Raw genomic sequence first — 15,191 nt, 5'->3', positions numbered from 1 at the left:
GGACCGCCCGGGGCCGGTCGCCACGTGAGTGCTCCTGCCCTGCCTGCAACACACTCCGTGGGCAGCATGTCGGCGGCAGCGGTGGCTCGAAAGCGGGGAAAGCCGGCCTCGGGCGCCCGCGCTGGTGCGGGCGCCGGCAAGCGGCGGCGGAAGGTGAGCATGGCGCTTCTGCGGGCTGCGGTCAGACCCGCTACGGGGCCCACCTTCATCCTCTCCTATCCCCATCTCGATCCCCTCCCCGGCCTTTCTCCCGGGACCCCAAGCTGGAGTGGGCTTCATCACTCTCTCTGCCCGAAGACCTTGCATTGGAGTCGGGGGGCACCGCCTTACCCAGTCCCAGGGCTCTCGAGAGACCGGAAGGGGCCCTTGGTCAATGCGGGAGCGGCCGAGACCCCTGACCAAAAAAGGATCGTATAATTCCCAGGCCGACTCTGCCGGGGACAGGGGCAAGTCCAAAGGTGGCGGCAAGATGAATGAGGAGATCTCCAGCGATTCCGAGAGTGAGAGGTGAGCTCTTCGTTTCTACCTAGTGCAAGGGCACACCGAGGCCCACCGTGTGGAAGACTCAGTGAGTCAAGGCCGAGCTGGGCCTACAACCTGGGACTCCAGCCCTTGGCTCTCAGATCTTGGCTCTTTCCTCCAGTTTCTGACCCTGAGAAGTCTCGTCTCCTTCCGCACAGGGTCTCTGTGTGGGGAGGACTGCCCCCCACTCCCCGCCAGTCCCAGTGGGAGACCAGGGAGGCCTCCCTGGCTTATAGCAAGGAACTGAGCACAGGCTGGACTGACTTGCAAGGGGAGAGGGGTGGAAGAAATGCTCGCTAGTTCTTCATTCACTTTTCCCACAATTTCATGTTTACTGCTAATGTATACCAGGCACTGGCTTCGCTTGAGTTTGGCCTTTTCCAGAATGTCATATAAATGGAATCATATCGTGTAACTTCTCTTGATTTTCTTCAGAGCCCTGTTTCCTGGGTGGGAACCTCTGAACAATAGATCGATTGGTTTGGGTAGACTGAGTAGAAGTTCTGACCTTGGCTGTGACAGGGAAGGGTAGCACCAGCCCTGTCGACTGAGGGCTTACTGGACACCGGGCAGTAATTGGTGATTGGAGCAGGGTCTGGCCTTGAGGGTTTCCAAAGTCTTTTTCTGGAAAAGTTGTGGGGAAGGTCATGAACAAGTCCCGGGAACCAGTCGGAGCACATGACTGGTGCTAGACATCTGTAGGTGTGTGGTCAGAGGGAGCGGACCGCCCTGGGTTTTCTGCTTCCGAGTTCTCTAGCTCTACCTCCAGCTCCCAGGAGCAAGTCAAAGGAGGACTTATCTTGAGTGAAGTGAGTGTCTCAACTGGTCCAGGGACAGGGACGTAGGGGGGGAAAGCAGGAACTTCAGCAGCACAGGTCAAGCCAAGGCCAGTGAAGTGTCCAGGTAGAGGATGGTGCCGCAGCAGTGAGGAGGGGCCGGCGACAGACCCGGTGTGTCTGCCTCTCGGGTCCTTGCATGGGATCCGGCTGGGCGCCCCCCACGTCCGGGGCGGTTGCTGCTCTCGGAGTCACCTTTCCTGCGCTCTGTGTTGGGTCTCCTGTTTCCTGTCCCCCGTGCCGTCCTCATGCTTAGCTCGTCCTCCTGTTCGGGGGCACGTCCTCCATGCTTAAAAGAGGGAGGAAGGACCAATTCCGTAGCACCTTGGACGTCTGACAATTTCTACACATGTCACTGACGATTTACCTGGCATGGAGTCCAGGGGCTCACATTTTCCTTCAGAATCGTGTGTGTGCGGCATGCATGTCTTCCTGTGGCACTGTTGCTGTTGAAATGTCTTAAGTGAGTTTGATTTGTGACCCTTCATACATGACCTGAGTCCTCGGGAGCCTGTGAAACTTTCTCTTTTCTTCCAGAGCGGAGCAATTTCACGGTGATCTCTTTGCGTTTGGGGTTTGTTTCACCCTTGTGTCGGGCACTGGGTGGGCCCTGTCAGTTGTGAAGTCACTTCTTCAGTGTTCTGCACGTGCGAGCACTGGGAACGGGGGGCTGGCTGGGGGAGCAGCCGGGAGGCATGGTCCTCGTGGCCAGAGGACTGGGGTGAGCCCCCTCCAACCCAGCCCCTCCTGCCCACAGCCTCGCTCCCAGGAACATGGAGGAGGAGGAGGAGCTGGAGGAGACCGCACAGGAGAAGAAGCTGCGCTTGGCCAAGCTCTACCTGGAGCAGCTGAGGCAGCAAGGTGAGCTTGTGGGCTGGGCAGGTGAGGGGTGGGACCTGTGTCTCAGCCGGCCTGCTGCAGCCCCTGCCACCTGATGAGTGACTGACGCAGGTACCCAGCGGGCTGCCCGGGCCGCTGGTGCTGGCTGCCCTGTGGAGGGTGGCCAGGAGCTCTCACAGGCTTCCCGGGGCGGGCCAGACCTTCGGGGGCTTTAGACTGACCTGGCAAGTACGGGCAGGGGCTGGGCAGGAGACCATCGGCCCTGCTCCCCTTCGTCCGAGGCAGCCTGAACTTCCCTCGGGTCACAGCTCAAGTGTTTGGGGCCCAGGACGCAGGTGGTGGGGTTGGGATGGGAAGGAAAAAGCGGGCTTTGGCCTGGGTTTACTGGGGTTGCTGTCTTACATAGAGGAGGAGAAGGTGGACGCCCGTGAGTTTGAAGAGGACCAGGTGGCGGGGCGCCTGAAGGAGGACGTGGTACGTGTGGCCGGAGGACGGTGGGCGGACGGGGTGGGGCCGGCCTGGTCCCCGAGCCTCGCCCCCCTCTTCCCCGCCTGGTCCCCGAGCCTCGCCCCCCTCTTCCCTGCCTGGTCCCCGAGCCTCGCCCCCCTCTTCCCTGCCTGGTCCCCGAGCCTCGCCCCCCTCTTCCCCGCCTGGTCCCCGAGCCTCGCCCCCCTCTTCCCTGCCCGGTCCCGGAGCCTCGCCCCCCTCTTCCCCGCATGGTCCCGGAGCCTCGCCCCCCTCTTCCCTGCCTGGTCCCCGAGCCTCGCCCCCCCTCTTCCCTGCCTGGTCCCGGAGCCTCGCCCCCCTCTTCCCTGCCTGGTCCCGGAGCCTCGCCCCCCTCTTCCCTGCCCGGTCCCGGAGCCTCGCCCCCCTCTTCCCCGCATGGTCCCGGAGCCTCGCCCCCCTCTTCCCTGCCTGGTCCCCGAGCCTCGCCCCCCTCTTCCCTGCCTGGTCCCCGAGCCTCGCCCCCCTCTTCCCTGCCTGGTCCCCGAGCCTCGCCCCCCTCTTCCCCGCATGGTCCCGGAGCCTCGCCCCTCTCTTCCCTGCAGCTGGAGCAGAGGGGCAAGCTGCAGAAGTCAGTGGCAAAGGAGGTGAGTGGGATTGGAGGGGATTGGAGGTCCGACCCGGGCCGGCGGGCAGATGGCCCAACTGGGGACTAAGGCGGCGCGGTCTTCGCTTGAGAGCACAGTGCGCGCTTGGACAGACAGGGTCGGGTCAGGGTCTGTCCTTCTGGGCCTGGAGTGGGGAAGGATGGCGTGTGTGCGTGGAGGGGGTGCCTTCCTGCCCCCGTCACAGTGACCAGCCCCTGCCTGCCCAGATCCAGGCCCCAGCCCCAGGCGACATTCGAATCTTACGGGGCCACCAGCTCTCCATCACGTGTCTGGTTATCACCCCCGACGACTTGGCCATCTTTTCTGCTGCCAAAGATTGCACCATCATTAAGTGTGAGTGACCGCCTGGGCGGGGGCGTGGGCTCCTGGCCTCACAGGAGGGCTGCTCTGGGGGCAGGGAGTCATCAGGGCCAGCAAGGCCCAAAGCAGGGAGCTTCTGGGGGCAGGCTTGCTCCCGAAGAAGTGTTTTCTGGGTGACAGTGGAAGCTTCTGCCCAGGAGTGGACCCTATGAGCTCCATGTCACTGTCATTGAGACCGGGCAGAGGCAGGATGATAATTTAATGGGATTCGGGGCTGCTGGTGGGCAGTCGGCCTGGTGGGCCCTTGGGATCGAGTTCCTCATGACACGGCAGTGACAGGAAGAATTCACACCCTCGGTCCCAGAGTACTTCTCTGTCCCTTCTCTTTGGGCTTGATGGCTGCCCTGCAGGATCCTTGTCCCCACTTAACGGATGGAACAGGGGCTCACAGTGCCTGAGCCAGGTCTTCTGACCCGAGGCCAGGACTTGTCCCCTGGTCCCACGCTGCCCTCAGGGGCTTGCCAGCCAGTCGTGTCCCCCCATCCCAGTAGACTCTCTCTTTCCCCGGTGTCAGGGAGCGTGGAGAGTGGACGGAAGCTTCACGTGATCCCACGAGCCAAGAAAGGGGCCGAGGGACAGCCCCCCGGGCACAGCAGCCACGTCCTCTGCATGGCCATCTCCTCCGACGGCAAGTACCTCGTAAGGCAGGGTTGGCCCTGGGGGTGGGTGAGAGGCCTGGGCACACGGTGGGTGCCTGCGGCCATTGTCCTCATCCCCACAGGCCTCGGGCGACCGCAGCAAGCTCATCCTGATTTGGGAGGCCCGGAGCTGCCAGCACCTGCACACCTTCACGGGGCACCGGGACGCCGTGTCGGTGAGGGGCGGGGCCTCCTCGGGGGCTGTCGATTGAGCACCTGAGTGCTGGGCTTGGTGCCAGGCTCTGGGGACTGGGGCGAATGAGGAGAGTGCCCCTGTCCTCAGGGAACCTGCTCTTTGGCGTAGCGAGTGGCACTGTGACGGACGTGAAAGGGCTAAAGGGACAGGGCTGGGGGGACCAAGCTGAGCTCCCCTAGGGAGCAGGGAGGCCCCCGAGGGCTCTGCAGCTCCTGCATGCACCTGGCCCCAGAGGGGGCTGCACAGAAGCGCCTCACGGAGCACTTTGGGGAGCTGGCTCCCTGTGCCATGTGACTTGCTTTTCACAAAGCCCTCCCTGGGCCTGACCTCTGTCTCGCCCTCTGTAGTCCAGGCCCCCTTTGTCCTCTCTGCACCCTCAGGGGCTGGCGTTCCGCAGAGGCACCCACCAGCTCTACAGCACGTCCCACGACCGTTCCGTGAAGGTGTGGAACGTGGCAGAGAACTCCTACGTGGAGACCCTGTGAGTGTGTGTGGGTGGAGGGCGTGCGGGCGTGCGGGTGCAAGTTCACCGGTGACCCCATTCTCCCTCGGTCCCCTCTCCAGCTTCGGGCACCAGGACGCGGTGGCTGCGTTGGACGCCCTGAGCCGGGAGTGCTGCGTGACGGCGGGGGGCCGGGACGGGACCGTGCGTGTGTGGAAAATCCCCGAGGAGTCGCAGCTTGTCTTCTACGGCCACCAGTAAGGGCCACGCGGAGGTGGCAGCAGCTGCTTCAGGGCGGGCTCCAGGGGCGGGGCGGAGTTAGGTCACGCCCCTTACTGCGCCTTTCTCCAGGGGCTCCATCGACAGCATCCAGCTCATCAACGAGGAGCACATGGTGTCGGGCGCAGACGATGGGTAAGATGCCTCTGGGATGTCTCCCAACGCTGCCACTGCTCCCGGAGCCCTCGTACAGTCCCCTCGCTCGGGAGCTGTTGTAAGCCCTTCGCACAGATGAGGACACAAGGCAGAGAGCTCAGGTCACCTCGTCTGTGTCTCACGGCTGGTATACACTTGACCCCTTTGGGCCATGCGGCCTCTCTGCCCTGACCCCGGCCCCCTCGCTGACGCTGCTCTCTGTCTCCAGCTCTGTGGCTTTGTGGGGCCTCTCCAAAAAACGGCCACTCGCTCTGCAGCGTGAAGCCCACGGGCTGCGGGGGGAGCCAGGCCTGGAGCAGCCCTTCTGGGTGTCATCGGTGGCTGCCCTGCTCAACACAGACCTCGTGGCCACAGGTGAGTGCCCCGTGCGGCAGAGAGGAGGGAGTCCCCGGATGGGCCGGCGCTGGTGCTCACCATCTCCCTGCCCCCCAGGCTCCCACAGCTCTTGTCTGCGGCTCTGGCAGTGCGGGGAGGGCTTCCGGCGGCTTGACCCTCTCTGCGACATCCCCCTGGTGAGTGAGGCTTGAACGCCCAGCCCGTCTGCCACACTCCCCAGGCTCCGTACCAGAACTGGGTGCCTCCTCAGGGCAGGGCCAGCCGTGACATCGCTGTATGGCCCCAGCTCGCAGCACGGGGTCTGGCAGGACCCCCCCGCCTCCCTTCCGCTCTCCTCGCCTCCACTCCCCTCCCTGTCCTGGGTGCCGGGGTTCAGGGCAGGAAACAACGTGGACAGAAGCCTGGAGGGCCCGGCCCCGTGGCGGTTTCTGCGTGGCCGGCCCCAGACTGAAGCTAAGCTGGGGCGTGCGGTCTTGGGTGGCCCTAGGGGAGAGTGGCAGGGCCTGGCAGTGACATCTGGTGACAGTGCAGAGCTTGGGTCAATGGTGATGGTCATGGGGCCTCTAGGGCCCCACAGCCAGGAGCCAGACCCTGGGCCACTCGGTGTCCGTTGTCTTCTTACTCCTCGTGAAATGGCTGCGAGGCTGGCGCTGCGCGGGCCCCGCCTCGGCCGCGTGGCGGCTCAGGCCTCGAGGGGTAAAGGGCTGGCCCGGCGGCAGGCGGCGGCAGGCGGAGAGCGGGGGCTGAAGCCAGGCCGGGCGAGGCCCCGCCCCTGACCGTGACGCTCCGGCCGTGCGGGGGCGCCTGTTCTCATGTCCATCGTCACGGTCCCTCCCGTTCCTCAGGTGGGCTTCATCAATAGCCTCAAGTTCTCCAGCGCTGGGGACTTCCTCGTGGCCGGGGTGGGGCAGGAGCACAGGTATGAGGCCCTCCCCCCGCCCCCCCAGAGGGGCGGGGGCGGGGCAGGGTGGTGGTCCTGGCTGGGCCCTGCCTGGGAGTCGGGGCGCAGACGGTGGGGCTGCCGCCCCTCAGCTTCGCCCCTCGCCCCCTGCAGGCTGGGCCGCTGGTGGCGAATCAGAGAGGCTCGGAACTCCGTCTGCATCATCCGGCTTCGGAGGGTCCCCCGGCCCGCGGCCGCCGGCTCCTGACCTTCTCACCTCCTTTATTTAAGTCCTTCCCAGGCCATGTCCTTCCCTTTTTGTATTAAAAGCCTCTCTTTTGGGCCTTGTCTCCTGTAGCTTCTTGGGTGGGGAAGGAGGGGGTGGAGGGACTGTGGGTTGGAAAAGGCCGGGTTGGGGGAGGGGGTGCCAAGACTGACCGTCTGTCTGTTCTGCCCCTCTCTGGCCTGAGGGCTTTCTGTCCCATTTTAGAGAGCTCAAGGATGGAGCCCTCAGCTGGCTCTTGGCTCCTAGTCCCTGAGTGTCCTCTGTGACATTAGGCCATTTCCCCACCCTCTGCTCTGGGACGGTAGGGGTCAGAAGCTAAGCCCCCTGTCCAAGTGTGTGTCAGAACTGAGACGAAGACAGCCAGGCCTCCGAGGTGGGCTGCCCTGCCGCTCCCGGGCCAGGTCCGATTGCCTGGGAGATGAGGGCCCACATCAGGAATGGCTCTGCCCTTGGCCCAAGTGACGGCCAGGCTGAATGACCCGACCCTGCCAGGTAAATGTGTCAAAGGAACGTGCGAGCGAAAGGGGAGGCGGAGAGGCAGGCGGGAGGGACGGCGGTGCCCTACAGCCTCCTCTGGGAGCGGGCGGGAGGGTCAAGGATCCTATGCCGCCGACGTTTTCCTCACCCCACGGAGCCTGTGCTTGCAAGGGGCAGTGTGGTCCCCTCAGGGGAGGAAGCCACAGGGCTGCCCAGCTGCCCCGTGCTCACAGGACTCCCCCTCAAACAGACCTGCTCCTGCCTTCATCCTCCGGCTCCAGAGGGTCCGACTCACAGACCACACCCCCGAACATCCTGTTACAGATCAGAAGATGCTGACAGAAATGCCCCTTAACATGCGAACACTTTTCCTCTTAGCACTTTCCCAGTTCAAAATTGAACAAAATAATTTCTCCTATGGCTTCTATGCTCAACCCTGGTCAGCTGAGACTTCCTTGGTATAGATGGAGTCTCATTACTTGTTATAGCCGTGATAAAAAACACAACATACCATCTTAACTGTCTTTTAAGTGTGCATTTCAGTAGTTTCAAGTCTATTCACGTGCAGCGGAGCTCCAGAACTTTTTCATCTTCCTCTGCAACTCTGTAGTCATTAAACACTTAACTACCCACGTCTCCCTCCCCCAGTCCCTGGTCCCTGGTCCCTGTTTCCTGGCAACCACCATTCTATTTTCTGTTTCTATGGATTTGACTAACTTCAGATAGCTCACGTAAGTGGAATCACACAGTATTTGTCTTTCTGTGCCTGGCTTATTTCACTTCAGCATAATGTCTTCAAGGTTCATCCACGGTAGCATGTGGTAAGATTTCTTTCATTTTTAAGCTGAATCGTATTCCAGTGTATGCGGATACCACATTTTATTTATCCGGTTAGTGGTCATTTAGGTCGACTCCACCTCTTGGTTATTGTGTAGAATGCTGGTGTGAACATGCGTGTGCAAATATCTCTGAGAACCTGCTTTCAAGGATATATACTCACAAGTGGAATTGCTGGATCACATGGTGGTTCTATTTCAATTTTTTGAAGAACCGCCATATCCGTTTTCTATAGTGGTTCCACCATTCTGTAAGTCCACCAGCGGTGCACGAGAGTTCCAATTTCTTTTTTTTTGATTGGTGTCCTAATGAGTGTGCGGTGGCGTCTAACGGTGGTTTTGATTTGCATTTCACTAGTGATTAGTGATGTCGAGCATCTTTTCATGCGCTTTTTGGTCATTTGCATATCTGGAGAAATGTCTAAGTCCTTTGTCTGTTTTTTGAATCGGTTGTTTTTTGTTGTTGATTGAGTATATCCTTTTTGGTGTTTGCTGAGATTCTTTGAATCCATAAATATATGACTTACGCCAAATTTGGGAAGTTTTTAGCCTTTATTCAAAAACTTTTCTATACCAATTTCTCCTTTTTTTCTGGGACGTCAATAACATAAATGTGAGATCTTTCAATATTGTTCCATAGGTTGCTGAGGCTCTTTATTTTTTCAATATTTTTTCTCTGTTCAGATTACGGTCAGCTCACTGACTGATTTCTCTGTCATCACCATTCTGCTAATGAACATGTCAGTGAATTCTTTATTTTATATACTGTATTTTACTGTTATAAAATTTCAATTTTTTTTTTTTTATATTTCCTGCCTCTTCTGAAAACGCCTACTTTTCTATTTATTTAGGAGTTCACCTTTACCTCATGGATGATGGTTATAACTGCTTAAAAGTTTTTGTGTGATACTTCTAACATTAATTGATTTTCTTTTTCCTTGAGACTTAATCAGATTTTCCTGGCTCTTCATATGTTGCGTAATTTTTGATTTTGTCCTGGACATTTCCAAGGAGATGGTTTTTCAGGAGCTCACAGCGCCACCGGCCATGGCAGTGCAGCTCTGTGACTTAACTTTGGGGGCTCTCAGAGCCATAGGAAGAAAAAAAAAAAAAAGATAAAAACAGAAAAAAGAAAAAGGATGCTGTCCATAGTCTCTGGCTTGAGGAGGTATTCTTCCCCCCGCTCCCCCCCCCCCTGCCGATCCTCTGGTAAAAAAGAGGGGTTTCTCTTGATTTATGTGCTGCCTACACTTGTGTAGTTCTGAATTTGGGGTTGCTCTCAACTTTGACCTTGAAACTGGAACCGATCATTCTTCAAGTTTTGACTTTCTTCCCTAATTTACCCGCCATTCTTTGCTTTCAGAGGCCAGTTGCTTCTTGTATTCTATTCAAAGTTTTTAGTTGTGGTCACTGAGAAGGATTAACTATAGTACACTTAACTCCATCTTGCTAATATTGGGTTCAACAGTATTTAAAGAAATTTTAAAAGTCGAGCCTTTCTGCTTACCCGTACACTTACCATTTCTGGGCTTTTATTCCCACCCGCTGATCTGGGCTTCCATTTGGGGTCTTTCCTTAGCATTTCTTGTACTGTGAATCTGTTTATGATAACTGATCTCAACACTGGTTTTTCTGAAAATGTTTTTATTTCGACTTCATTTAAAAAAAATCAAGGTATAATTTATGTATAGTCAAATGAAGAAATCTTAAGTTTGCAGTTAAACAAGTTTTGACGAATATGTATATCCCATAATTTATACTTTATCCCAATACAGAACATTGCTATCGCCCAGTTTCTTTGTGCCTCTTTCTAATGATTCTCAGCTCCCAGAGGCAAACACCGTTCTGATGTCTACCACTATATATTAGTTTTGCATGTTTTGAAACTTCATATAAGTGGAATTGTTCACTTTTTTGGGGTTTGGGTTTTTTTGCTCAACATGTCCGTAGAATTTACCCATCTCATTGCACGTACCGTTAGTTCTTTGCTTTTTATTGTTTAACACCATCATATCTTATCAACTTAGTAGATACGCCACGGTGTCCCACTGTGGTTTACATTTGCCTTTTCCTAATAAGTAAGGATATTGAGCAACATTTTGTGTGTTTGGTGGCCATTTGCATATCTTCTTTCATGAAGTATTGGCTTAAGCCTTTTAACAATTTTTATTGGGTGACTGGTCTTTATTATTGAGTGGTAGAAGTTCTTATATTCTGGATACAAGTCCTTTGTCAGATAAATGTCCTTTTCCCAAGCCTGTGACTTTCTCGAGATGCCGTCTTTCGATGAACAGATGGTTCACATTTGGATGAAGTCCAGTCTGTCAATATTTTACTCTTAGTGCTTTCTCTGTCTTGTCTCAGAAATCTTTGTCAACTCCAAGGTCGCGAAATAATTCCCATGGGTTTTCTTTTAGAAGCATTATCGTTTTAGCTTCAGTTTCTGTTTAGGCCTATAATAGCTCTTGAATTAATTTTTCTGGGGTCTGTGTCGTTAGATAGGGCTCAAGATTCTTTTTCCATTGAAAAATGCATTTCCTTTCTGCACCGAATTATCTTGGTACATTAAGAACATCAATAGACTATAAATGTGAATCTATTTCCGGCTTCTCTATTCTGTTTCATTGATCTGTCTCTTCCTACACTAAAACCACACTGTCTTGATAACAGTTACCTTATAGTTATTTTAAGACAGTAAACCATTGTCTTGATATCAGATAATGTAAATGCTTCACCTTCGCGCTTGTATATTGAGAATTTCCCAACTGTTCATCGATGTATAGAAATACAGTTGATTTTTGTATCTTTCAAATTTGTGTCTTTCAAATTTTGGTGTGCTTTTTCTTTTTCTCTTTAATCATCTTTATTGGAATTTAATTCACATTCCATACTGTTCACCCATTTAAAGTGTACAATCAATGGTTTTTAGTACATTTACAGATATGTGCAAACGACACCATGGGTATCTTGCATGCTTGCTGGATTTCCTTATTCTAATAGTTTTTTGGGTAGATTTCTTTGGAAATTTTTATGTACATAATCATACTGTCTATAGATAACTTTAAAAAAAAATTTAGGCATTTTATTTGACTTTCTTGCCATATTGCACTGGCAAGAAGTGTGATGCCTCCAGCTTTGTTCTTTTTCAAATTTGCTATTTCAGGGTCTTTTGTGGTGCTATATGAATTTTAGGATTGTTTTCCTATTTCTGTGAAAAATGCCATTGGAATTTTGATAGGGATTGTACTGAATCAATAGATGGATTTAGTGGTATAGACATTTTAACAATAATAATTCTTCTGATTCATGAGACATCTTTTTATTTATTTGTATGTTCTTCCGTTTCTTTTATCAATGACTTACAGTTTTCAGTGTATAGATCTTTCACCTCTTTGGCCAGTTTTACTCCTAAGTATTTTATTATTTTTGATGTTGTTGTAAATGGGATTGTTTTCTTAATTTCTCTTTCCAATAGTTTGTTGTTAGTATATAGAAATGCAACTGATTTTTGTATATTTATTTTGTACCTGAAATTTTACTGAATTTGTTTATTAGTTTTCACAGTTTATTGGTGGAGTCTTTAGGGTCACGTTATCTGCAAAGAGATTATTTTATTTCTTCCTTTCCAATTTGGATGACTTTTATTATTTTTTTCACCTCAGCTCTGGCTAAGACTTCCAGTACTACGTTGGTCAGGAGTAGTGAGAGTGGGTACCCTCGTCTTATTCTTGATCTTAGAGGAAAAGCTTTCAACTTTTTCACTATTGAGTATGATGTTATCTGTGGACTTGTCATATGTGGCCCTTATTATGTTGAGGTTTATTTCTTAGCTACCAAATTTGTTGAGTTTTTATCATGAAAGGATTTTGAATTTTGTCAAATGCTTTTTCTGTATCTGTTGAGATGACCATGTGAATTTTATCCTTCGTTATGTGAATGGGGGATATCATGTTTATTGATTTGAGTATGTTGAACTGTCCGTGACTCCCACGGATAAATCTCATCTGCTCTTGGCGTATGATCCTTATAATTTGCTGTTGAATTTGGTTTGTTAATATTTTGTTAAGAATGTTTATATCTTATGTTCTTCAGGAATATTGGCCTGTAATTTCCTTTTCCTATACCATTCTTATCTGGCCTTAGTATCAGGGTAATGCCGGTTTTATGAAATGAGTTTGAAATGTTCCCACCTCTTTAATTTTTTGGGGGGAGTTGAGAAAGATTAGAATTAATTATTCTTTAATGTTTCATAGAATTCACCAGTAAAGCCACCAGGTCCTGGCCTGGTGGGAGATTTTAAATTACTGCTTCAATCTCCTTACTTGCTATTGCTCTGTTCGGGTTTTCTATTTTATCATGGTTAAGTCTTGGTAGGTTGTGTGCTTCTAGGAAGTCATCCAATTTTTCTGGTTATCCAACTTGTTGGCATTTAGTTGTTTATAGTAATCACTTATGTTCCTTTATATTTCTGTGCTCTCAGTGGTCATGTTTCTTCTTCCATTTTTTTATTTTATTTATTTGAGTCTTCTTTTTTTCTTAGTCTAATTAAAGGTTTGTCAATGTTGTTTATCTTAGTTTTATTCATATTTTCTATTTTCGTGGTTTCTAGTTTATCTTTTTCTTCTCTAATCTTTTTTTTTTTATCCTTCCTTCCTTTAACTCTGGGTTTCATTTTATTTCTAGTTTTTGAGGTGTAAAGATAGGTTATTTATTTGAGATAATTTTTCTTAACGTATTCATTTATTGCTATAAAATTCTCTTTTAGAACTGCTCTTGCTGTATTCCATAAGTTTTGGTATGTTGAGTTTCCATTTTTGTTTGTTTCAAGATATTTTTTAATTTTCCTTTTCATTTTTCTTTGATTCACTTGTTCGGAAATGTATCGTTTAGTTCCCGCATATCTGTGATCTTTTGAGTTTTCCTTTTATTATTGGTTTCTAGTTTCATATCATTATCAGGAAAGATATTTAGTCTGATTTGAATCTTAAATTCGTTAACACCCATTTCGTGACCTAACATACGATCTCTTCTGGAGGATGTTCCGTGTACTCGAGAAGAATGTATATTCTGGGACTGTTGGATTAAGCATTCTGTATATATCTTAGGTATATTTGGTTGAAGTCCAATTTTTCCTTATTAATCTTCTGTCTAGATGGTCTATCCACAGTTGAAAGTGGGGTGTCGAAGTCTCCTACTGTTACTATATCATCGTCTACGTCTCCCTTCGGATCCGTCAGTAGGCGCTTAATATATTTAGGAGCTCCAATATCGACCGTGTACATCTTTGCATCATTATAGCCTCTCGATGAACCGACCCCTGTATCGTCACATAAGGACCTTCTTTGCCTCTCGTTACAGGTTTTCACTGATAGTCTGCTCTGTCCGCTATGAATATAACTCCCTGTGGCCTCCTTTGGTTTCCATTTGCGTGGGGGGTGGGTCACCTCCCTCCCTTCACTTTCAGCCTACGTGCCTCCTTCAAGCTGGATGAACCTCCAGTAGGCACCGTGTAGTTGTTGTTGTTGTTTTTTATACTTCGTGTAGCCACTCTGTGTTTTTTAATTGGAGACTTTAATCCATTTACATTTCCAGTACTCATTGATAGGTAAGGACTTTCCGCTGCCCTCTTATTCTTCTGTGGCTGTCTTGCAGCTCCTCTGTTCCTCTCTTGCTGTCTTCCTCTGTGAATTTATGTTTTTCTATAGCGGCGTGCTTTGGTTCCTTTCTCTGACCTTTTGCGTATCCGATTTTTGCTTTGTGATTGCCATGAAGCTTACAAAAAAAAATCTTGTAGTTACGTTTTAAGTCGATAGCAACTTCAGTCGCCTGCACAAACTCTGTCCTTTTCCTCCTCCCCCCAGTTTCCTTTTTGATGTCATACTTTACATCTTTTTCTACTGTGTATCTATTAACAAGTTATTGTAGCTAGAGTCATTTTTAGTGCTTTTATCCTTTAACCTTTACACTAGAGTTAGGCGGTTAACATACCACCACATTTCAGAATTAAAATATTTGGAATTTGTATACTTAGCTTTACCAGTGTGCTTTATATTTTCATATGTTTTCTGTTACTAACAAGCATCTTTTCATTTCAGCTTGAAGAACTCGTTTCGGTGTTTCTTGTAAGTCTGGTCTAGTGGTGATGAATGCCCTCAGCTTTTGTCTGGGAATGTCTTAATCTCACCCTCTTTTTTTTTAAGGACAGCTTTGCTGGGTAAAATAGTCTTGGTTGGCAGTTTTTTTTCTTTCTTTCAGCGCTATGAATATATTATCTCACTCTCTCCTGACCTGAAAGGTTTCTGCTGAGAAATCCACTGATGGCCTTATGAGAGTTTCCTTGTATATGAGAAAGTTTTTTCCTCTTGCTGCTTTAAAAAATCTTTTTCTTTGATATTAGACAGTTGTAGTATATGTCTTTGATACAATTTCCTTGGATTGAATCTGGAGATCTGCGAGTGTCATGAACTGGATATTCAAAGACATTCTCAGCTGTTATTTCTTTAAATAAGTTTTCTGCCCTTTTCCCACTCTGTCGGCCCTGCCAGGCATTCTGGGGCTTTCTCAGAGCTTTTCTACGGATACATCTGCTCCACACTTTTTGTTTCCTCTTAAGAGGATTCTTAAGATTGTATGTATGCCTTCTCCCAACCCTGTGAAGCCAGGTCAGAATCCAATAGCCTCCTGTTTGCTTTCCCTAGGGCAGCGCCGAATGCCCGAGTGTATGTGTTCTTTCCAAGCCCCACTGAGCTGATTGGCTTTCTACGCATGCTCACTAGCCATCTGCAAAAGGTCCTACTTGCCACCCTCAGCCCCACAGGGAGCCTGGCATGGATAAGCATATGTGTATGTGAGTGGCATAGTGTTGGGGGTACCTGTAGGCCAATTCTCAGGGGCTTGTGGGCAGGCTTCCTGATGGAGCCTGCAAAGTGCTTAGTAGGACCTGTACCTTTGATGTGCATTGAGCCCTACCCCCGGTTCTCTCAGCCCCTACTCAC

At 50.8% G+C, this 15,191-nt stretch overlaps 1 protein-coding gene across 1 annotated transcript; it reads left to right on the top strand.

Moving 5' to 3' along the window:
- RRP9 (ribosomal RNA processing 9, U3 small nucleolar RNA binding protein) lies at positions 1-6,940 on the top strand. The gene is made up of 15 exons (XM_016133210.2): positions 1-153; positions 425-507; positions 2,116-2,219; positions 2,605-2,672; positions 3,248-3,289; positions 3,517-3,643; positions 4,185-4,309; positions 4,392-4,484; positions 4,885-4,985; positions 5,069-5,203; positions 5,298-5,360; positions 5,590-5,735; positions 5,814-5,893; positions 6,563-6,636; positions 6,772-6,940. Exons 1-15 carry the CDS (start codon positions 67-69, stop codon positions 6,863-6,865), a joined length of 1,422 nt encoding a protein of 473 aa, XP_015988696.1. The 5' UTR covers positions 1-66; the 3' UTR covers positions 6,866-6,940.
- The last annotated feature ends 8,251 nt before the right edge of the window (positions 6,941-15,191 follow it).

Source organism: Rousettus aegyptiacus, unplaced genomic scaffold (genome assembly GCF_014176215.1).
Source record: "Rousettus aegyptiacus isolate mRouAeg1 unplaced genomic scaffold, mRouAeg1.p scaffold_m13_p_4, whole genome shotgun sequence".
NCBI lineage: Eukaryota > Metazoa > Chordata > Mammalia > Chiroptera > Pteropodidae > Rousettus > Rousettus aegyptiacus.
The sequence above is the reverse complement of the archived record's forward strand: the minus strand, read 5'-3'. Positions and strand labels throughout refer to the sequence as shown.

Bases quoted from the DNA above. Each gene is read 5' to 3' on its own strand.
- RRP9 (XM_016133210.2), top strand. From the start codon at position 67: ATGTCGGCGGCAGCGGTGGCTCGAAAGCGGGGAAAGCCGGCCTCGGGC. The intron at 2,220-2,604 runs GTGAGCTTGTGG...TGTCTTACATAG, and splicing joins GGAGCAGCTGAGGCAGCAAG to AGGAGGAGAAGGTGGACGCC. The intron at 2,673-3,247 runs GTACGTGTGGCC...TCTTCCCTGCAG, and splicing joins GGCGCCTGAAGGAGGACGTG to CTGGAGCAGAGGGGCAAGCT.